Source organism: Lissotriton vulgaris, chromosome 4_1 (assembly GCF_964263255.1).
Source record: "Lissotriton vulgaris chromosome 4_1, aLisVul1.2, whole genome shotgun sequence".
NCBI classification, from domain to species: domain Eukaryota; kingdom Metazoa; phylum Chordata; class Amphibia; order Caudata; family Salamandridae; genus Lissotriton; species Lissotriton vulgaris.
The window spans coordinates 1,362,568,271-1,362,592,680 of NC_141691.1; the positions used below are offsets into that span (position 1 = coordinate 1,362,568,271).

Consider the following 24,410-nt stretch of genomic DNA (forward strand, 5'->3'; position numbering starts at 1 on the left):
AAGAAAACCATAGTTTGTGTACCCATGAAACCTGATCCAGGAATATCTTGGACCCCCAAGGTGCGAGGATCACTTGGCACACTCTATTTAATGCAAGAGCCATTTGCGGACTGTGAGAAGTTGGCCTAGTATATGCTCTCCACCAATTAAAGGGGGCACCTTGCACCAGTCCAGACACCGTTACCGGCTAAAGTGGTGTCGGTAACGGCCGTCGATCTCTACAGAGGACTTCGAAGAAGAGCCACTCCTGGGAAGAAGAAAAGTGTCCGGCGAATCCAACGGTCGATTCCAGATGAAAAGTACCTGAAAGCACAGTGGACAGAGTATGGGTCACTCCGGAGTGACCAGGGGATTAGTAGACGAATTCCCACCGATGTTGGGTGCGTCAGGTGCGTGGATGGGGTTCTGGACTCTGCAGCCACTGGGACCAGGAGACGTCAAGGATGACCATGAGACGAATAGAGCTGTCCCACGAATGCTGTAGAGTGTTGAGGAGTCAGTGTTCGACTGGAGCACCAACAAGCCTTGGCAGCGGTAGCACACGAAGATGGTCAAGAAAGGTTACAGGGGTTCTGTCTGGGGAGCCAGTCTTTAGTCGGGAATAATTCGCAGTCATGCAGTTGGAGGGTGGTTGTCACAGTGGAAGAGCATTGCGCCTTTTGTTTGTGCAAGTCCGGAGGTAACAGACTTGAGTTTCTTCTTGGTCCTCCTTTGTAATTCAAATCAGAACTGCCAGGGGTGTGCCTTAAATCCTAGATTATGGGATGTTAGGGTTCAAGTAGCCAATGGGCTATTAGCCCCAGTGGCTAATCCGCCCAATGTAACCACTTCCAGGGGGGTGCCACATTTTTTACCTGAAACCATCCACTCTACCACTTTTGAAAATGGCAGAACCTTCCTTGGCTATACAGGTAGTCCACCGTAGGGGTGTGCCTAGCCTTCTGGGTGTAACACATCCTGACTACCTAGTTTTCCCGCCTACCTGCGTGCAAATGTGCCTGGGGGTAGAGGGTTGGCTGTTTCCTTCTTTGGGAGGGTGCCTCGATGCCAATCAAAGGTGATGTAATTTTTGAAGCTCACCGCCTTAATGTGCCATTTCATTAGCCATCCTGTCAGGTAGGGAGGGGTCATCTCTTTCCCAGGCACACCTTTGTTTCTGACTTCTGACAGAGTTTGCAGGTCCTAGCAAGGGGTCAGATTACTGTCTTGAAGGCAGCAGCTGCAAGGTGTCAGCCAGTGCACAGGAAATACTGAGGCAACAAGATGGGCAACCTCTAAGGTAGCCACCTAGGTGTAGATCACATTAACTCTGGCATGAGAGTCATGGCAGGGGTGATAATACAAGTTCTCTGATACCAAACATGACATACTTTAGTGAGACTATAATAGAGCTAGCAACCTCAGGGTGCCCAGGTGCCAGTCCATGTTAGCCTATTATCACTTATAGTAGCCCTTAACGGAAAGAGGCTACTATAGGGACATGTAAGCTTGCACTTATATGTCCACACCTTTAATATATTACACCCTGCCTCCTGCGCTCAGGGTGACTGACATATATTAAAATAGTGCTGTGACCTTGCCATTCATGATGAGTGCAAGGTCGAGTTTGTGCAGTCTGCACTGCTCCTGCAATCTGCAATGGTAGGCCTGCTGTCATCTGTTTGCTTGGGTCACTCAGGGTGGCATAATCAGTGCTTCAGGGCCTGGTGACCCCTTTAACTCCCATGCCGGGGGTGGTGGGGGGGATGGGCAGGGGAGATTGGGTTACCAATTACAGTAGGGTTACCAATTTTGCAGTCATCATATTTTGGGGGCGAGATCAATAGCACTGGTGTCTGGTTAGCAGGCTTCAGTACACAAAGTCATTCACCAGCAGCTAGTAGTGCAACTGGGGGACAAAAAGTGTGTGGGGGGGGGGGGGGGGGGGGGGGGACCTCCAAAAAGCTTTTTTTCTTAACCCCGTCCCCATAACACGTCCAGGAGAGACTTCACCACACACTGGGTGAATGTTCCTGACTTGTTCAGCAAGGAAGGAGTTGAGGAAAACTGGCTCACCTATTGCATGGCCTACTCGACCTCACATCCTTCTGTCACGGTCACTTCCTCGGGGTAGCTGACCCACCTCTATTGTGACAGGACCAAATTTAAACTGGACTTTAGCTGAAACTATGCTATTACCCTCCTCCCCTTTGCCTTGGGTAGTGAGATGGCCACCGGTTCTAAACTAGGGTAACAGTCACAGCTAGCTAGCCAAAGAGGTCACCCGAACACTTGAGCAACCCCACCATGACCAAAAGGATTATGGGTCATAATTTACCTTTTTGACAAGGGGTCTGCCTCCCATGCCAAGTACAGTGCTGCCATGAAGGCCAGCACTGAACAGAGGCTACTGACAGCTGTCAGTGTCTAAAACCGCATGCTGCCACTGACAGGTGGATGGGCCACCTTAGGGGCAACTGTGGGCAACTGTGGTTCTTGGTGCCTCCCAAGCTGGCCAGATTGGGGGGCTACCACCTTATGTGGCAGACATCATTCCTTCACTCTTCCTTCTATCGGTCCAGGGATGACACCCTGGTTCTGAACAGCTGCCTGACTCTTCATGACTTCTTGGGGTCAGGAGAGGCTTTGCCAGTGTCAACTTTGGGGTTCTACCTTACTGGGGTAGAATGCCTCTGGCTTCCTGGTTCTTTTGCTAAGAATTTCCTTCCTTTCCCACCTTTACCTTTTCCCTTCCTTTCTGCTGGGGTCTAAGTCTACTAATACTAGGGACAGGACCTCCAGGATCCTTGAATTGGGCTGCGGCAACTATCACAGGGTTGGTAATGCCGCTATCTCGCTCTGTGAAACCTCTCTCACTGCACTGGTCAGTCTTCCACCAGGGTGCTACTCCCTCTCAGGGAACTGCCCCTTCTCTGTTGCCGCTTTGGGCACAATCCCCTCATAGGGTACAGTTTCAACTTTCCTCTCCAGATGCTGCTCCTTTACCATGGGATGTTCGCATGTGCTCCTTACCGCTTATCTAAAAGTAGCTCTGCCTGCCACAATCCCCTTTCCCCAGAGTGCAGACTCTTTCCTTCCTCCGTCCTAGGAGTATTTCCCTCCCTTTGCCCCAGTACATAATTTTGACATCATTCATTCCTTCATGGTTTTAATGTACTGGTTGAACAAGCGCGAGGACACCCCGTCAGAAAAAGACGCGCAGCAACCACCTTCACGCAACGATTGACGCCAGCCTATCAGTATGCATGCCAGCATTTTGAGTCGTGTGGGATTCATGTGAATAAAATCGCCTGTGCTTGCATTGAAGGCACTAACGGCCAGTCTGATAAATGACTACGGAAGGCCAAGCAGTGTATTAAATTACAGGGGGGCAGTGCATATCGTGACATTGGCATTTGCATGAGTACATTACTACTCATCATGTATCCCAATTGTAAATTCCTCATACTATACGTATTCAAAAGCAACCGCCAGTATATCTTAAATAATACATGAGTCACAGACGGCAAGTACAATATCCCACTCCAAACAGTATATAATACATGAAGGTGAATTTAAAAAGGCCGTAATTTCACTATTCTCTGCCTGGTTGAAAATTCAAAACGGTAATGTGTATATGACATACATACTCTTATCTTAACATGGCGTGACACACACTGCTTCGCCTTCCGTAGTCATTTATCAGACTGGCCGTTTGTGCCTTTAATGCAAGCACAGGCGATTTTATTCACATTAATCCCACCGACTCGAAATGTCTGTGATATCGGACTAATGCAAGAAACATTGCCGGCATGGATACTGATCGGCTGGCGTCAATCGGTGCGTGAAGGTGGTTGCCTAGCAACCAGGCCGCGCGTCTTTTTCTGATGGGGTGTCCTCGTGCTCGTTCAACTAGTTTATACCAGCCCAAGGCAGCAGCGACAATTGGAATCATAGTGAGCACAGACCAAGCGGAAAAGAATCACGGTGCTCATGTGCCCCCGGTATTCAGTTACATACGTCCAAAAGGTGAGCGGATTGCACGGGTTTCGTTTTTCCAACTCCTGCCTCTTTGAAAAGTTTGAAAGGACGGATCACACTAATGGGTGTCCTCCTTCCCCCTTCTTTAGACCGCGTCCAATTGACATTGCCTGATCCTTTGCCTACCATATGGACTGCAATAAGGGAACCTCCCCGCATAACAAGATTGAGTGAGCCTTTTTGTGAAATCAGGGGAGTCCACAGCCTCACCCTTTCAAAACCTGGAATCACGCTGATTGAAGAATGGGTCAATAATTGCTGCGCCCGTTTTTCCCCAGAATCAATTTCCAAGGGAGCCAGACTCCTAGCCAGACACAGATAGACCAGTGACTCTCCATAAGCCCGACCTGGGTGCACCGGAGGGGAGTCATTACTACCCGAATACCAACTTATAAGCTCTGGCAAGTTTTAAACTCACGCGAATCCTTGCCGGATATATTTTTTATTTATTCAACAGGCTGTTTGCCCGCCCCCCCTCCCACTCCTGATGAAGACACGTATTGACCCGTTAAAAGGGCTTTCCTAGGGTTGACACGTCAACAGTGTAATCCTTTGGACCCGTTAAAAAGTACTCTGTGACAAAACCAACTGAGGTGGTCCGCAGAACTTACTGTAAAATATTGTATCACTCGCCAAATTCCCTTTCCTTTCCTCCACCGTTTTCAAAGTCACCATTGTGTATTTCCCACTTGCAAGAATAACACTGAGCACTAAACATCACCTTCTTTACATATGATGCGCCGACATGGAATGTTTACAGCGGTGTACAAATTGAATTTTGGGTCTTTATAAATGAAATCGTTTATAAAAGTACTTTGATATACCCTATATGGTTTGGACTAGCAATTTTGCTTGTTTTGATTCACTCGTTTGAAAATGAATGAATTGCTGAATATTCAGAATAGTTTGAAGTATTAAGACATACCGACAGAACCATTGTTTTGATAATTCATAATATTGCCCAGGTTCTGAGGGATACTGGGTTATCCCATTGTGACTTACTGGACTGTTCCCATGAGGCACAGCGTCAAAACTGCTTTGCATATGGCCATGTCTGAACTGGGGTGGCGTGGTGAGCAAAATAACAATGGATTAAACCCAGATCTGTGACTGGCGGTGAATGTTTTGCTAATGTGCAATAGTCCGTCCATCACCTTGGGTGTTTTGCTGTTTGCTCTATGTGGGAAGGGTATGACCAGACGTGGGTCCCGTGCTCACTACGCTACTGGAGTCAAGCTATCCTGGCTGATGACGGCTGATAGCCAGAAACCGGTCCTAGGATGCTTGATCCCGGTCCAGGAAAGACATGGCTTGGCAATTCGGGCAGGACTGTTCCGATGAAGCACAGGGTCAAGACTGATTTGGATATGGCCGTGTCCGAACTGGGGTGGCGTGGTGAGCAAACTAACGATGGATTAAACCCAGATCTGTTACTGGGGGTGAATGTTTTGCCGATGTGCAACATTCCGTCCATCACCATGTGTGTTTTTCTTGTGCGTTCTCTGGCAGGAGTCACAGAATCAGGATTCATGGTCCGAACAGAGGTCAGGGACAGATGGAGTGAGGCTCAGTTACAGACATCTGTCCCTCACAATGCCTACAGGGTTTGAACCCCAAACCTCTTGGGGGACAGGTGGACATTGCAATACACTTGTATGAAAATTCTTTTGTGAGAAACCCACCATTCCCTGAAATAATGAGCTCCAGATCCATGTCAAAAGCGACAAAAAAGGGGAAATCGACATTGTTGCACAGGGGTGGGTGTTATATGTCTTTGGTGATGTCATTTTTTTTATTGAAAACATAAGCACATGGTACAAACATATCAAAAACATAAACGACATCCAAATACAAAATATACAATAAAAAATATCCAATACACATAACAAAACAATGGGAATACAAAAATGTTAACAAAACAACTGAAGTACATTTGCAAATTACAAAAAGTATAAATCACATAAAACAATTACCACAATATATACAGAGGAAGAAAAGAGACTAAGTGAGTTCCGGTATTTAAAGTGTGAGTTACACCGGACTGTGACAAAATACGACACACCAGGTGGCTGTGGTACATCGTTCCTGGGAGTGGAAACGTGCAGGGGGATACAGGACCTGGATAATGACATAGGCAGCTTGTCTAAGGTTCACCCAATAGCATGAGAGGCAGTTGGAGTAGTAGCAGCCTGTGAAGCAAGGAGTGTTCGCTGCAAGTGCGTGCGGTAAACGCACCAGATGTCCCGGGCTCTGGAGGTTGTGGGCTGAAGTGTAGCGTATATTTCAGATTGAACGCTACAATAAACCAGGCTTCGAAGCCAGGCAGATTTCGTTGGTTGAGCCCTTGACCCCAGCCCCCCCCCCCCTCATAGGGCAGCAATCTCACGTTTGGCCAAAAGTAACGCTATCGCTGTAAAACGCCTATAACAAAGTTTAATGGGATTAACCAGTCCCAACAGACCCATTTTAGGGGAAGGTACAAGGGAAGTGTCTATTATTTGCGCCAGTGTTGCAAAGACTTCCTGCCGATAAGCCAAAATAGGAGGACAGGCTCAGGACATATGTGCAAAAGCGGCATCTTAGACATTACACTTGGGGCAATTTGTGGGTTTATTTAGTGGGGTCCACTCCTTGTCAGTCAGCGGATGCCCAAGATTGTCCTCCCACCTCGGTCAAGTCCTCCCGTCCCGTCCCACCCGGAGTTTCAAGTATGCCTTATACAGTTTTATGACCAGGTGCAACCCAGTGTTGTCCGCAATGAGTAAGGTAAGCGGGGGAGGGGGGGGGGGGGGGGGGTGGAATGGGAGTCCTCATACGGGGAAGGGAAGGCGGAGAAAGTGTCTCGAAGCGTCCCTTGAAGCTGGGCCACGTTTAGGGAGTCCACACCAGTCAGCCCAGGGAGCAGGGTCTGGTCAGATAATGTACATGCCCGGCCATGTAGGATCATGGATTTAAAGGTATGCAACCCTAGTTTAGAGAGAGTGGCCAGAACACCCCCTGTTGGTGGTGAGCGGTAGAAACGGATTGTGAGCCAGTGGGAGGACGGGTGAGTAAAAAGGGCCAGATCCAAATGACAGATTTAGTTCACGCCAAGCCCAGCACGTAGTAGCCAGAGGCTGCATGTTTTGTGAATCTAGGGGGATTCCCCTCGGGAGCAGGCACGCAAGAGGAGTCGGAGCGGCTAGTTCCTTGTCTATTTTGGCGTAGGGTATCCGGGCATCTGGGTGGAACTAGTGGTGTGCAAATTGGGCCTAAACCTCCAGGAAATATAGTTAAGGGTCCGGAACCGCAACCCCCCCACGAGCATACGGAAGCCTAAGAGTGTCCCATGCGACCCTGGGTCTACGACCACCCCATATCAGCCGAATGAGAAGGCCGCGCAACCGGGCAAAAAAGACATTAGTGAGACGAATGGGCATGGTGCGAAAAAAATTGAGAAAAAGGGGCAATACCTTCATCTTTGTAAGTGCCATACGGCCAGCCATGGATAGAGGTAGTTGTATCCATCGCTCCACTTCTGTAGTGAGGTGTTCTACAGCCGGCAAGTAGTTGAGCTGCATAACCTGGCCTTTGTCTCTATGAAGATTCCGCCGCCGCATTTGTAATGGGAAATATTAATGATTTCCCCCAGTTAATCTTGAGACCGGGCATGGAACCAACCGTTCAATCTCATTGATTAAGGGCTGCAAATTAGTGTGGGGATGGCGGATGAAAAGCAAAACATTTTCTGCATACAGAGACATTAAGAGCAGTCCAGCAGGGAATTGCAAGCCGCAAAACAAGTGCTTTTCTTGAAGGTGGTGGACTAGGGGGTCCATCGCTATGATAAATAAGAGCGGGGACAAGGGACACCCCTGACGCGTGCGTGAGTAATGGAGATGGGAGAGGACAAGGAGCCATTAACCCGGAGGCGGGAAGTAGGAGAAGAATACAGCAGGGCAATAGGGGTGAAAAAATTTAAAGGTAGGCCAAGTTTACGCAAGGACGCCATAAGGAAGGGCCACTCAAGAGAATCGAAGGCCTTTTCAGCGTCTAATATTGCAACTGCTGCAGGCAAAGTGGGTTTGATGCGTTTGATAACCGAGAATACCGTGCGAAGATGGAGTGGAGTGGAGTGGAGTGGAGCTATGAGGTATAAAACCGGACTGTACTGGGGACAAAATTTGATACATGAGCAAGGAAAGGTGTGTGGACAGCGTTTTAGCAAGGATTTTAGAATCGAAATTGATGAGGGAAATAGGACGGTAAGACGAGCAATGTGTGGAGTCCATCCCCTTGGTTATGTCACCGGATGCTATTTCCAATGTCAAGGCGAAGCCAGCCTCACCTACCAGGTATGTGACAGCTTTGAAGTTTCTGGATCCAGTCTGTTGCCTGGGAATTATACCACAGGTGAGAAATCTACAGGTAGAAGTTTCCATCAGAAAATCCATGCCACAGTCTAGCAGCAGAGAATAACTTGGAAAGGAAAGATAACAGCTCAGTATACTATAAGGTTACATTTCATATATGTAAGTTTCTTACTCATTAACTGATGTGTACGGTATCAATCTTCCATTCCAAAAACATTCAAATATGGGCCTTTTCCCTCGAGCTTCTTTTTCTACTATGTAGCAGTCATCATCTTCCTCATCATCATCTTTTTGTTCTAGAAGAGAAATAAATGCTTTGTTATTTTCTTTACCATGGATGGTCATTCAAAGTGACTTACCAGATCATCTATGCAGTGGAATCTTTCTGCTGCAACAGTACATTTGAAATGTGGCTACCATTGTAGTCATAGGTTTAAAGCATTCCCTAGCACAGAGGGGTATGACAGATATGAAGAAGCTGCAGCTGGTTTGAAAACCAAGATTGGGGAGGCAAAACAGGATCTACTATGATGACTTAACATCCTAGGCAGGCTGTCGCTGATCTACTACAGATCCAAGAATTGACAAGGGCATCAAAATCAGAGAAATGAAATAGAAAAGCCTACTGCCCCAGACAAGGAACAAACTGTTCCCTAGGGATCCAGGCTACCTGCCCAACCTGGGGGCAAATTATTTGTATCCCATGTTGAGTGGATTGGCAAATACATCCAAGGTTGGCTGACTCAGGCTTTGAAATGGGGTTGGGGGTAGGAGACATCCTGGTAAAATGACCTGCATGGGAAGGCAGTGAAGACATCTGTTCCGGTGCAATCTATCTAGTACTGTGGGAGATTAGCAGGGACATGTCACGCTGTAAATCAATTAAAACAAGCCAACTGACAGCTCACATTGTGAAAGGAAGGAGGTATGTTTTTCCTTCTTCATGAAAAAGGTATTGTAATTGTGCATCAAATCTACTCTGATTTCGCTACTTCAAGAAAGGCTTTCAATGCCTATGGTTTCAACTGATGTAAGTGAAAGGAGGAATCAAACTGTGCTAAAAAGCACTGCTAGCCTACTTTCTTCGCCATAATCTTAGGAGTTGGTGGTGATGGCATGTTATGGTTGGGGAAGCAAAAGGGATACAGAGTGAGAGGGCCATTTCCTTGTGGTTATCAGGGATGGAAGGAAAGAATGACTTGGCCAGAAGCATGTACTACTGTTCCAGCAGACTTGGTAGAGGAGCTAGCAAGAGGAACTTGGTGGAGGCAAAACTCTATGCAGGAGAGCTGTATTTTAAGAAGCCTCTGGAGCCACCAGGATATCAATGTATTGTCTCATGCAGCTGTTTGATTGCATAAAGACAGCCAGCAGGGCTAGCTTCTATGTCAAAACCTAGGAGTTTGAGGTTGAATGGCATGGTCCTCTAATGTTAATGTCGGTTTTTCACCATAAAGAAGTGGTATATTCAACTATCAATGTTCTGGACAACTGCCAGCCTCAGAGCCAAGGTCAGGAATTTCTGTAGCAAAAGTAACTGGTTTTGAGTATAGAGCTACTAAACAGGGAGTCCCTCAATCTTTCGCTTGGGAAGTGCTATCCCAATCCCCTTTCTGAAGGAGCACAAACGGTATTGCTTCCAAAAGTAGGAGTATGATATCCAAACTTTCCGATTCGGACACAGGTAGTTTAGATGGGGGTGGGAGTGTTGCACCGCCTCTGCCAAGTAATCTCCCAACAAAATGTTGCAATTGAGAATTCCAGGATGCCAGCTCAATGGGGCCAGTGATCTTTGTATCTCTTCTTTTTCTGTACCTCCTGCTTTTCAGATGGAATTGATGAATGCAGTGCAGGAAACCTCCTATAAGTTTTAGGACCACAAGGAACTCTGCTCACTAACTTTGCAGTGCAGTCCCATCCATCAGTGATAAGTACCCACTAAATTAACAATTGGAAAAAAGGGACCCAAGAGTATCACAAGATTATAAGACATTACAACAATGTATAAGTGACAATATTTAATAATCATGGAACACGATAAAGAACATGAAAACATGGCAAATAAAAACATGTAATACAATCCAATCTGTTGGATGTTATATATGACATGGAAATTAGGTGTGAGAAGGAAGCACATTGGGAAATAAATTCAAGAGTGGCATTCAGAGACATAGTTGATAGTTTTAAATTACAAATCGATATTACAAAACAGTATGCTCAGCCCAGAAAACAACAGTATCTCAACTGGTATTATTTGTAAGACTAGGAAATAAGCATGCACAAGACATTGCAGGTTCTTCACCTGCAATGTCTTGTGCATGCTTATTCACTAGTCATACAAATAATACCAGTTGAGATACTGTTGTTTATGCACTCTAACTTACCCAAATCTCAACCCGGTTAGTGGGTATACTCCTGCTGTCTTTACACCAGACTGATGATTCGCACAGAACAGGGCATGGCCTTCCACCTGGCAAGGGAACACAAGACCTTACAGTACTAGGGAAAGGAGATCGTAGTCTTGCCGGACTTCACTGTTGCTGTGCAGTGAGCTGGACGAGAATTCCTGCCGGTAACACTTAGAAAAAATCTCCGACCCGAAAGTAACCCCATTCATTGACGCAATGTCAAATTTTGATCTAAAACAAAAAGTGCACATGGATACCCATGATGCTGGCCACACATTGGACGGCATTTTCACTTCATGTGAGAATATAACAAGAATAGATACTATCCCTATTCCGTGGTCAGACCACAAACTAATCAGTTATTCTTTAGAAATTAAAGAGGACACCGGGAGACCTATGAAACATATTAAACAAACAACTTACCTTGAATGGTCTAAAATGGATAACCAGGCATTCATTGAAACACTCCAATCATCATACCCTGTACTTCACGAAAATAGTAATACAGCCTGCAAACAATTCAACGAGTGGTTGGAGAATGCAGTTACACTAACAGTCCCACGAAAGAAAGCCACTCTGAAAAGAAAAACCCCCTCACAACCATGGTTCTCGGAAGCACTAAAAACCCAGAAACAGACGTGTAGAAGAGCGGAAAAAAAGTGGAGAACGAACTATGATACTCACCTCAAACAAGAATACAAAGCTACCTTAGCATGTTATAAAAAACTAATAATAACAGAAAAAAAGTAAATATTTCATCCATAAAATCAACGAATCTAAAAATTCCAGCAAAACCTTTTTGACACCGTCAAAAAACTATCAAAATTTGAGAACAACAATCCAGAAGAACTATCATCAGACTTCTGTAATGTGCTAGGTGAATTGTTTGTTAGCAAAGTTTCAGTTTATGATTCCTTTAAAAACCAGAGCACAGAAACAGCTGAAAGGGATAAATTACAGACAACAACCCTAGTGAATAAATACCCAGATCAAACTACATTGTTCCTCTTCACTCCCCCGACAGCAGAACAGATCCAAAAAGAGATCCACACCATTAACTCAGGTAGCCCAATGGACCCTTGTCCATCAAAAATAATGCACATCTGCTCCGAACAGCTGAGCATAATATTGGAAAAATTATTTTCCAATATTATCAATACCAACATTTTTCCCGATGATTGGAAAAAGATATCAATCAGGCCACTTCTAAAAAAAACTAATTTAGACTGTGAAAGCCCGAACAACTATAGACCAATAGCCAGAATCCCTTTTGGTGCCAAAATTTTAGAGAAACTATTAAATAAACAACTATCCAGATACCTGTTGTGTGGTAAATAAAAAGGCTAGTTATTTAAGCCGTGTCGGAATTTCTATAATTACCCAAGAAAATGGTAATGCATAAAATGAGGAGCAGAGTCCGTGGTCTTCGAGTTGAAAGGGTTTTATTCCAGAACTCGAGTTAAGGGAGAGCTCCTTCACCAAGCGGGTTCAGGAGTAGTCTACTTTACTTGAAACAGATCAGCATTTTTATACAATACAAGTACAATCGAAAAGAAGGAGTTTCCCTCAGACTTGATTCAATCAAAGACATAGCATACTTGTTCTCGTTTGAAGAATAACCTGAATAGCATATAAACAAACATATTGCATCGTGGTGATTGTGGTGGCAAGTAACAGAGTTGCTGGTATCTGAGGACAGAGAATCGAGGCATTGTTACAGGGTCATTGCTGTCGGAAAGGCAAAGGGGACGAGGCATTGTGCGTTCTTTACTTCGTACACAAAGGTGGTGATGTTTCACAATGGTATGTGTGTGCAGCGGGGAAGAAGGAGAATGGGCTGTAGTAAACTATTCTTCTTCGTGGTAGTCTTGTGTGCTTGATTATGTTTTCCCTTGGTTGTTAACCCAACCCGTGGCTGTCCTCGCAAACTAGGAAATCATTGACGAGCGAGAGCTGCTCGTTCGGTGACAGAGTCAGGGAAGGGGGTTTTCCGAGTCGGCCATCTGACTGACTTTGTTTTTGTCAAAGGGAAAATGTCGAACGGGAAGGAAACCCGTAGGTTACATGATGGCTGGACATTATTCTTGGCATGGGTCAGCTTTACGAAAAAGAGAGCAGGCAAGAGGGGGTACAACGGGGTTTGTGCTTGAAATTAGGAGAGTCTGTTTGCCTGGTCGACGTTAGGATGGATAGGGTGCATGATGGGACACCAGAGGAAAAGGGAGCTTTTTAGTCAAATTCCACAGTTGGACGGCAATTGGCTGGATCATTCACAGTTTGGCTTCCGTGAAGGACATGGAACAGAGACTGCCCTTATCTCATCAGTGGAGGAACTCAGGCAAGTACTGGACAACGGATCGAAGGCCGCCTTGATACTACTCGACTTATCTGCGGCCTTCGATACAGTCAACCATGAGATCCTCATATCACGCCTGAAAACAGCACAAATAAATGACTCAGCTTGTGCCCTCATTTCTTCCTATTTAGAGAACAGAACCTTCTCAGTAGAATCAGGAGAGGCAAAATCCAACCAATTCAACCTACCATGTGGAGTGCCGCAGGGCTCATCGATAAGCCACACTCTTTTTAATCTGTACGTAACCCCCTTGCACAAATAATAAGAAACTGCGGTTTCACCCCAATATCCTACGCCGACGATACACAAATCGTGGTATCAATAAATAAAGACGTAGAGAACACAGCAGAAAAATTTCAAATCTGCATGGTACAAATCAGCCAATGGATGAGAACAAACTGCCTAAAACTAAACGGGGACAAAAGTGAGGTCATGATACTAGGAGGAGACACAAAAATATGGTCCCATTCATGGTGGCCAAAAGAACTGGGAGGATGTCCCGAACCATCAGAAAAGGTGAAAAACCTGGGAATCACTCTAGACTCCAATCTTTCTTTTGATGACCAAGCCAGTAAGCTGGCATCATCACTTTGGTACATACTAAAAATGATCAAGAAAATCCTACCTTACTTACCACATGACTCACGCAAGACAGTGGTGACAGCATTAGCCCTGTCCAGATTGGATTACGGGAACAGCCTATACGCCGGAGCCAGAAAGAAAATCCTACTCAAACTCCAACGTCTGCAGAATGCAGCAGCCAGGCTGATACTAGGGATACCAAAATTTGAGACAATCAGCCACAAACTAAAAAACCTCCACTGGCTGCCAATTGTAAAAAGGATACAATTCAAGTCACTATGCCTAGCATATAAAGCAATTAATGGAACTGGATCACAATTTCTACAAACCCATTTAAAACTATATGAGCCGAACAGACCTCTTAGATCCAGCCAAATGAAAATAATCAGGGTCCCAAGATTTAAGAGAGCGAACTGGGGCGTAAGAAGTTTCACGGTACACACAGCAAGAATCTGGAACCAATTGCCGCTAAACATAAAAAGCAGCCCATCTTTGAAATCCTTCAGAGAGGAAGTTAAAAAGTGGCTTTTCTCCGCATAGCCTTAATCAAAATATCCAAGAGCCAACGGTATCTCACAGCGCCAAGACGCCCCTGGGCATTCGCGCGCTCTACAAATAGATAAATCAAATCAAATCAAATTAAACGCTCACTCCAGAAACTGATTCAAAATATTCTCTGGTCTACCCAGACAAGCTGCGAATACTACACGCAGGGAAGACTCACTTTTTCACAGACCCGAAAGCAGCTGCCAAATTTGTTAAAATGAACCCGCTGTCTGGTGCTCACCTGCGAATATGCAATGTTACATTGCATGTGATACATCGCATGCCATTACAACGCGGTCGTTACAATGACCGTGTTGTTACATTTAGGACCATTGCATCGCAAGTCACTACAACGACTTGCTGTAGGGGGCGCGCTGGACTTAAGGATAGTATAATTTACTATTCCTACTCCAGTTTGTGGAACAGCATGGATGGTGTTGGATTGTAAATCCAACACCTTCTGCCCACTATCACAAGTCGTTGTAACGACTTGCAATGTAATGGCATGCGATGTAAAGCATGCATAGAAAAGGCTATTTCCCCTCACCTGACCGCTGTGGCCTGGGGCTCTGAGCAAGCCAGCTTAGCGACAACGTTTAGGTACCATGAAGTCCTCCAGAAGGGTCTATTGACATGGCGCCCACCGCTACAGGGGGCTGCTCCCCCATGCCATCTACCCCACAGATGAATGACATAACACTAAACTCCAACTGTGGACACTGTAGAATCGGTGAATGGTGCGTTGGATGGGTGTCTACCCGCTTCCCCCTCCCCCCGCGCCCCCACTGGCAGGTTCCTGACCTTTAAAATGCTGCTCACCCTGGCCACCCATATGCGTTTCGGCTGGGGTAGAGTTGGTCTTCTAGCTCGCCCTCATGGGAGGATTCCCTTGTGCTCACAGATTCTTGTTCTGGGGTTGCATGATGGAGGAGGGGATTTACAATTTGGCCTGATTGGGGGTGGGGATTGTTGAAGTGGGTGGGGGGTGGGCTGCTGTTCTTTTGAGTTTAGATTTTTGAGATGAGGTTGGTTTGGCTAGCTTTTGGAGCCAAGGTAGACAGTGGGTGGACTACAGGGGCACTCTTGCTGTTCAATGACTACTTAGCATTTTATTGTACACACACAGGTCAGATGCCCTCCCCGTGCACGACAGGCGATCTATTTTTCTCCCACTCACTCACATGCACTTGCATAACTGCTTAACCTAGAATGTACGCAACCTCAATAAAAGACACAAGGTGCAACATGGACTGGCCCACCTGCAGCGTCACCAGATAGACATACGCCTGCTACAAGAGCTACTTCTTACTGAAAACACTATCGCATCTGCACGTACGAAGGTTTGGGAGACTGTCATGTAGCATACTACTCGAGCTACGCTCAGGCGTTGCTATATTACTCCGTAAGGGGCTTTCTTGGCGCACCCACAGGGTCCTCTGTGACCCATTGGGCCAATATGTACTTTCCAGGGTTTCCCACTGCAGTTGATGCCGATGTATGGTCCATACGTGGACGACCCCAGCTTCTTTGCCGAGATGTGAAGGCTGGCCGAAAAAGGGGAGGAGATTTTAACATGGTCTTGGACCTAGAAACAGATCGTTCCCCTGAGTTCCGGCATCCACATCCACATCCAAATGCGGCTGCTCAGCTTCACCTCCTCATCGCACGCTCGACATGCTGATAGCTCGTAGGACACTTGAATTACATCAACACATAACACTTGGTGAAGCATACAGTTTGGCTTGCAATGGATGCTGTCCGATTACACTTCTCTCCTGCTGGAGGTGATGACTTCCTCTTGGGGGCCCTGCGAGATCAGGTGTTTCGGGAGGAGATCAGATGTGCCACTTTGGACTATTTGGAGAACAAACACTGTCTTCTCGCTGCACTTTATGGGATGCCTTCAAAGTTGTAGTGCGGGTCCGTTTAACTAAGCGTGCAGGGGGTCTGCAGAACTAAGCAAGTGGCAGTACTGAGGGCGCTGCACAGGGAGCTGGTGCGTCTTGAGGGGGAGATGCATGCGATGAAGCACCAGTACTTCGAACATTGCTCGCAGTTCATTTTGGCGGATATCCGGGGTTAGCTAGCAGAATATGAGAAAGCTGCACAGAGGAAATACACTTCCTGGGGAAAGAGGCTCACGCCAGGAGATATGGGGAGGGGGACTGTACTAGCAAGATTCTAGCTAATAGGTTGCGCAAGCCATGGGACACCAATAATATATTTGAATTGCACGATGACCAGCACCATGAGCATGTAGGTGCAGCAACGGTTCAGAAGTTGACTGACTCCTTTCTCTATTCCGCCACACAAACTGAGACCCCCACAGATTTCACTCCTTATTTCAACTCAGTACAGCTATTGTGATGTGAGGATGGCCACAGGTGATACCTAGACGAACAGTTCACACCGGAGGAGATCACCAGATCATCAATGCGCAGCCACATAACAAGGCCCCCAGCTTAGATGGCCTGATCACAGCCTTCTATAAAGAATATGCACAGCTTCTAGCCTCACCCTTCATTGCTATGTTTGAAGAGTTCCTTGTTGCACCCTGCCCCTTCACTGCGTGAGGCCTTAACTGTAACAAGTCTTAAGCCAGAAAAAATCCCCCAGCGCTGCACGTCATATAGACCCTTATCCATGATATGGATAATAAGATGCTTCTCAAGCTTAGAGTTTTTCGGTTGCTCCCCCTTCTGCCGCTTATTACAGCATCCTGACCAGTCAGGTTTTGTGCCCGGGAGGTCGCATCCCACAACTTGAACACTTTTTTTTGCGCTTATACACACCATTGCTTTGAGAGCAGGAAAACTGCGTATAAACAAGCACTTAAACTGCATCACAAACTTATCCTCAAAGAGAAAAAATGCTTTTTCTTATCAAGAATAGAAGCTGCCGGGAATACAAATAAAGAGATTTTTAAAATAGTTAAGGAATTTGCTTCCCCTAATGCTGTGACTAGGACCTTTTTCCCCTCAGCACTATGGGTGGATCAGATGGCCCTATTCTTTGCTGACAAAATCAGAAAGATTCAGGACACTTTCCCTAGCTCCCATGGGGCTAACATTCGGGATAAGGTCCCCTTCCACCTTGACCTTCAGGGGTGCTGCCCACTCTTCATGGCGTTTCCCCTTTATCATTGGCAACCTCATTAGGCATCCTGAAGAACCTGAAATCAGGTGCTCGGTCTGACCCTTGCCCTGCGTCTACTTTGGCAGCAATAGCTCCCTCCATTATTCACTTTGTGAATCAGATTCTGAATACCTCCCTGCAGCAGAGGATGGTCCCCGACAAGTGGAAAAAAGCACACATTCTTCCCCTTTTGAAAAAGCCAAATATGGATCCAGAGCTTCCCGTTAATTATAGGCCCATATCCCTTTTGCCTTTTTTTTCCAAAGTACTGGAAAATATGTTCACTCGGTCACCTCTGCTTTTCTTGAGACTATCAACATTTTGCATCTAAGCCAATCTGGGTTTTGCCCTAACTTTATCACCAAAACGGCACTTCAGGAAACGTCAGAATCCATTAAGGACGTCTTGGATTAAAGGCAGCAAGGCTATGCTGATGCGGTTAGATCTTTCAGCAGCCTTTGATACCGTCCCTCACAGCCGTCTCCTGAAGAGACTCCAGGAGGTTGGTTTTAGAGGGACGGTTCTCAAATGGTTTGCCTCTTTTTTTTATCAGGGTGTCAACAAACTGTTTGTGCTCCCCCTTTTCCCGCCTTAATCCCCCCCCTGGAGGTGGGTGTACCTCAAGGCTCGGTGCTTAGTCCAACTTTATTCAATCTGTACATGTCCCAATTGGCTAGTTTAGTTGAGTCACATGGAGTTAAAATAGTGTCGTATGCGGACGACACCCAACTCCTTTTTACATGCAACAAGGACTCAGCGTTTAAGGGGGAAGCAATTAAAGCCTGCCTGTCAGTGGTGTTCTCTGGCTCCAGTTAAATAAACTTAAATGTAATTCCGATAAGTCGGAGATCATCTTCTTTGGTTGCCCATCTAACAACTTTTGGCAGAACTGGTGGCCTCAGGACATGCACCCTACCGCCAACCAGGTGTCGTCCGTAAAAAACCTTGGTGTTAAACTGGATAACTCTCTGAGTATGAAGCCACAGGTTCAGACTGTGGCCAGTCAGTGCTTTGGCTTTTTGAAAATGCTTAAACAATTTCTTCCATTACTTTCGATCCCTCACAGGAAAATTGTGGTCCAGGCCTTGATTGGTTCTAGGCTGGACTACGTAACCATTCTTTATCTGGGTCTTCCAGAGTATCTGCTTACCAGTCTTCAAGTTGTGCAAAATGCTGCGGCCAGGGCCATTCTATCTCTTGGCCCCAGGACCCGGATGTCTGCTCACTTGAATTCTCTCCACTGGCTCCCGATTCGTAAGCGGATACAGTTTAAGGCCTTGGTGCTGGCTTTCAAGGCCTTACATGGGTGTGGTGCCTCTTACTTGAAGAAGAGAGTTCAATTTTATCATCCACAACGCTCTCTTCGCTCCGGAACATTGGCGCTAGTCTGTATTCCGGTGGTGAAATTTTCTCGAATTGATGGTCGCTCCTTCCAGCTGAGAGTGGCAAAACTATGGAATGATCTACCACTTGCTGTGAAACTTCTTCAGGATCTCCTTGCCTTCAGAAAAGCCCTAAAAACATGGCTGTTTCAGCAATAACATAACACTTGGCGCTCTGCACACTTTTCTTTCCAGTCTAGTTCAGTCACACTCACCCAGCGCCGGGACACTCAGTAGAGTAGCTGTGCGCTTTATAAAACCCGGGACAACATAACATAACAATTGACCCAGACTTCCAAACTTCGAAAGTAAGAAGACGTGTCCGAAGAACCTGTTTGTCCAGGTAGACAAACTGGTATACAGCAAGTGAGTGTTAAGAGCCTGAAGTTCACTCACCCTCTGTGCTGATGTAATTGCAACCAAGAAGACCGTCTTAAGAGTCAGAAGTCTCAGAGCACAGCTGTGAATGGGTTGAAAGGGAAAACACGGCAGATAGGTCAAATCCCACTTGGGCATAATGAAAGGTGAACGTGGAAACGTGCTGCAAACCTTTCGAGAAACTAATCACAAGTGAGTTACATAAGGAGAGCTAATCTGGCAACTGAAGAAAGGCCAAGCTAACTGACAAATACCTCTTAATAGTGCACAGAGCAAACCTAGTAGGGCCAAAGATAACACAAACAGTAACACTTCAGACAATTTGGCATGAAGTAGGTCAACATGCTTGGCCGAACACCAAGCCACAACCATGTCCCAACGGCAGGTGAATGCAGATTTCATTGAGGGACGCCTGGCTGACAAAATTACATCAACAATCTCTGGAGGAAGATAGAAAACACCAAGGTGTTATCACTCAATCTCCAAGCATGAAGGTGGAGAGTGCACAGGTTCAGATGCAGGGCCCTGCTTCTGCGACAGGAGATTCACCCGAAGAGCCAGCCTGATCGGAGGACAGGCTTTCAACACCAAGCGGATGGCCCTCAGCTCAAATATGTTGATGTGGAGCCAGTACTCCGCCGGAGACCAGAGACCTGTGATCTCCACCTCGCCCAAGTGGAGACCCAATTCCAGAATCGAGGAATTTGTCAAACTGTCAAATCTAGGTTGGGAAGGAAGAGGGGTCCACCACTGCAAATCTTTAGCAGTCTCCGAAATCTGGACCCAATCGGAGAGATTCCCCTGGTGTTGTGCAGATCCCACTCCAGAGCCTGCATTTGCCAACTGATGTGCTTCACCAGTAGGACACAGGAGGCCATAAGACCCAGCAGCTTCAGAGTCAGCCTCACTGAAATCCAGGAAAAGGCTGAAATATCGGATTCATAGTCCAAATATTCTGGACTCTCCATGACCAAGGGTAGGGTACTGAATTACATCCAGAACCGCTCTGATGAAAGTGAGCATCTGAGTAGGAGCCAAGTGTGACTTCGGTATGTTGTTAGTTAATCTCAACAAATGTAGAAGGTTCGCCTTGGTCTGGAGCTGGACGACGAGTTCTTGGGGCGAGGCCACCTCCAGCAACTAGTCTTCGAGGTAGGGATAGACTGGGAGCCCCAACCTCCGAAGGAGTGCTACCACCACCACCATCACTTTCGTGTACACCCAAGGAGCACTGGTGAGGCCAAAATGAGAGCACAGAGAAATGAAAGTGTGTCTGGTCAATCATGAGCTGCAGGTAACATCTGTGACCCTGCAAGACAACAAGACAGGGCTATGAAGGACAGGGTCCTGCAGATTCATTGTTACAATCCAGTCCCCAGGGTCTAGGGCAGGAAGAACCTGGGCAAAGTTGACCATTTTGAATACGTCCCTCCTCATAACGGCATTGAGTGGCCAAAGGTCTTGAATGGGGTGGCGGCCTCTGTCCTTTTCCAACACCAAAAAGTAGCGGATGTAGCAACCAAAACCTACTTCTGCCATCGGCACAAAAGAGCCTGCACTTTGTGATGTAACAAGGACAGGAGGTCCTCAGACAGCTGCTGCACAGACAGTGGCATAGGAGGTGAGGCTTTTCAGAATGGAAGGGCATAACCCTGCCAAACAATCTGGATCGTCCATTTGGTCGAGGTGACAGCCTGCTACTCTGGTAGAAAGTGTCAGATCCTGCCTTTAACCGGATAGCAGTGTGTCTTTCAGGGGACAATAAAGACATTTGCGGGGGCGAGAAAGCTGTTGGGTTGGAGGACTGAACTGCATGGTACCCCTGGTGTCCACAGGATTAGTGAGAACCTTGTCCCCGGCCACAAAAAGTCTGGGAAGCCTGCATGACCTGTGAATATGGTTGGTATTGTGGACAAGACTGAAATCCCCTACTATAGTTACATAAGTGGTGAAAGGAAGAGTGTGGTTGGCGTGGGGTAGTGGACAAGCCCAAAGATCAAGCTGTGAATCTGCTATCCTTAATGCACCGCAGCTCTACATCCGCCTTGTTAGAGGACAGGTTAGAGTCATCAAAGGGCATGTCCATAAGACTGGCTTGGACATCCCTGAAAAGTTTGACGACAGCAATATGTGCAGTTTGCAACATTACCCAGTACTGGCTTTTTATGCTTTTTATCCAAGAGCAATTTGAAATACTAGACTTCATAGTTTCCTTGTATGATTCAAAATATGTGCTTAGCAATAGGAAAACAGATAAAAAGACTGAAGGAGTTGCACATAACATGAGTCAACCTGCCAGGTATGTTTCAGTGATGAATAAAGGAAAACAACTGCAAGCAACCACGAGGTTTTTCATTGTGCAAGATGCAAGATTCATGGACCGGGTGAATATCTATGTTAGGCATCCATCACGAAATGACTCACTCAAAGGTGATTAGTTGAGCTGTTAAATGTAATCTGAGCTCAATATTAAATATAAGTAACCACAATAGTTTCTGCAGGAGTACTGTATAGGAGTTCAGATGCTCCAGCAAGTCATCCTTCGGTTACAGTACTGCTTGTGCCATGTGAGTGTGTGCGAGACTGAATGCGAGTGTGTATGTGTGTGTCCGCACGCGGGACTGATTGCGAGTGTGTGTATATGTATGTGTACGAGACTGAATGAGAGTGTGTGCGAGACTGAATGTACGTGTGTGTGTGTGTGTATGTGTGCGAGACTGAATGTACGTGTGTGCGAGAATGAACATGAGGGTGTATGTGTGAGACTGAATGGGAGTGAGTGTGTGAGACTGAATGTAAGAATATGTGTGCAAGACTGAATGTGTGAATATGTGTGTACAAGACCGAGTGTGAGCGCGAGAGAGAATGTGTTTAAGCAAGACAGAACGTGTGTTTGTGTGTGCGATCGGAAGACAGAACGTGTGTGTGTAAGACTCAATGTGTTTGTGTGTGCGAGACTGACTGTGAGTGTGTGTGGTAGCGAGACGAGAGAGATAGGGAGAGCGAGAGAGAGGTGTTAGCTACCACAACATTCTGATAGAAAACATCTGTGGATTAATGCATCCATTGTCAACATCAGTCTGTAATGTGAAGGTGGCAGGTCCCAGACCCAATGGCACCACTCAGTCTTTAATCAATGTGACATAATCAATAAGTTAAAAAATAATTAATACTTGTTATTAACATCAGCAGTTCAGACCAATTGTTAAGTGAGCTTTATTAGTGAGTACATTATTATCAATTATCACAAGGGCTTAAAATCTGGTTTACATTAACTGTGCAAAGAAATAATTTGCACAGGGGCTCTACTTAGCACCACATAAAATACTGAAAGTTTCTTCTGATTTGAGGTGGGAAGTGATGTTTTCAAGCAGCAAAAAGTAATATTTGGATGTTCTCTTCAAAGAGAAAACAAACATTCCCTTTTTTACATTTATTTTTTCAGTGCTGACCAATGATATTCTAGCTGTATGCTTCTAAATGCCCTCAATGCTGAACTAATATTAACCAAATATATGTGAATTGCTATTCATGGGACTTGTTTGCATGCTGGAGCTATTTTGATTAAAAAAACTTTTCTAAGCAATAGGATATTAACAATCGGTTAGGTCATGCTGGGTGCAAGTGTGACTAGCCCATTCTTGTAGAATATAGATATACAGGGAAAAAATGTTTTAACCAAATTTCTTCAGAGAACCCCCTAGCAACCTCCACCGCAGCAAAGTTGCTTTTAAATGATTTTCAATTGTAAGCACAATTACTCACCCAGTGTGTAAATGTACTATTTGCCTCAACCTGTCTTAACATGTGCTTAGAGAAGAGGCCTTAAAGACCCTTTTAAAATATGTATTTAGTTTTGCTCTAATATTTTATTTTATGTAACTGGCCCAATAAGCTTTAAAAAAGTACTATTTGCTTAAACATTTCTTGAATGCTGTAAAATAACCTTCAACTGCTATCGGATTTTGACCAAGGTAATTACTTGATGTGCTGTGCAACGCACTATTTTCTTTCATGTTAAATACCATTTAATTAGGGATACCTTCCAAACTCATTCATGTGAAAGCTTTCCAATCGGATCTAGTTATGAGCCGTGGGTCTGAGCCAAAGTGCTATCAAGTGCACATTTTTGTGACAGTTCTGAACCTTGTTGCTTCCCCCATGTTCTCTCTTTAAGTCTTAAGCTCTTTTACACAACAGTTCCCATCCACTGCTCTCGAAAATGCTCTGTTTCCACGGCTATCCTTTTCAGAGAACCACTTGATTCCCTTGTAAAGTATTTTCTCAGCCCGGCCACTTTCCATTAAATCCCAAACGGAGAATTGAATTCCACGTTATGCCCAAGAATGAATGAATGAACACACACTTCCAGCCAGTCATTTGTGAGAAAATAATACCAGAGAGGCTGAAAGGAAATGGAGGGGTGTTTTACAATAGAGGGTACATTATTGTTATATACTCACTCTGTTTTCAAACAAAATATAGTTAGTAAAGGGAACAGCTTACTTGAAGGAAAACATGGATCCTCAGGGTATGTTTCAGTGTAATAAAGAAAAGGATGATAGCGGATGATGCCTTCAACAACGCCATCCCCATCAACCAGCGCCTTAAACTCAAAGCTGTCCGCCGCTGTTCGTATGTACAATGTCTGCATGTCGTCTTGAATCTCTCTCAGGTTGACAATCCGAGGAACCTTTCCCTTTTCATACATGGTTATCTAAAGGAGCAAATCAAAATAAATTATGCAACAGACAACGCTGTGACATGTTCATTCGTCTAAGAAAACATATTAACAGAAATATTTTAGATGTATTGGAGATTTATGCAAAGTTTTCTACTAAAAAGGACTAAATCGCGTGTAAAGATAAACAAGACCCTTGCTCTAACATATTTAAAGTCAACAACAAAGAATTACATTTTTATAAACCTTTTTGCTATTCAGAACTCTGGAACAATGGCATGGTTTGATTAGTGCTACAAAGTAGTAGTAAAAAAAAATGATGCAAAGTATTCAATTTTTTTTTATGCTGGCTTGCTAGTTTTGTATAGTAAGTACAAGGCCCTTTCGGACACCACTGCACTTTTCACACAGTTATAAACGGAGTTAAACCGAGGCGAAACAATTAACATTTACAACATGTAAAGTGAGAGAAAATTAACAAAAATTATCAAGATTGGTAGGGAAACAATAGTGACAACAAATATGGTGGATGTTTGAAAGAAAAAAAAGAAGAAAAAAAAGAGGCCACGA

The 24,410-nt window shown here is 45.4% G+C and overlaps 1 protein-coding gene across 1 annotated transcript in view; it reads right to left on the bottom strand.

The window, feature by feature from the left end:
• SMCHD1 (structural maintenance of chromosomes flexible hinge domain containing 1) overlaps nt 1-24,410 on the bottom strand; it is a 2,274,803-nt gene that overhangs the window by 1,945,232 nt on the left and 305,161 nt on the right. The window contains exons 10-11 of the mRNA XM_086965602.1: nt 23,666-23,876; nt 8,545-8,668 (exon numbers count right to left, since the gene is read on the bottom strand). Of these exons, the coding sequence (XP_086821728.1) occupies nt 8,545-8,668; nt 23,666-23,876 (335 nt within the window). The remainder of the gene's footprint in view (nt 1-8,544; nt 8,669-23,665; nt 23,877-24,410) is intronic.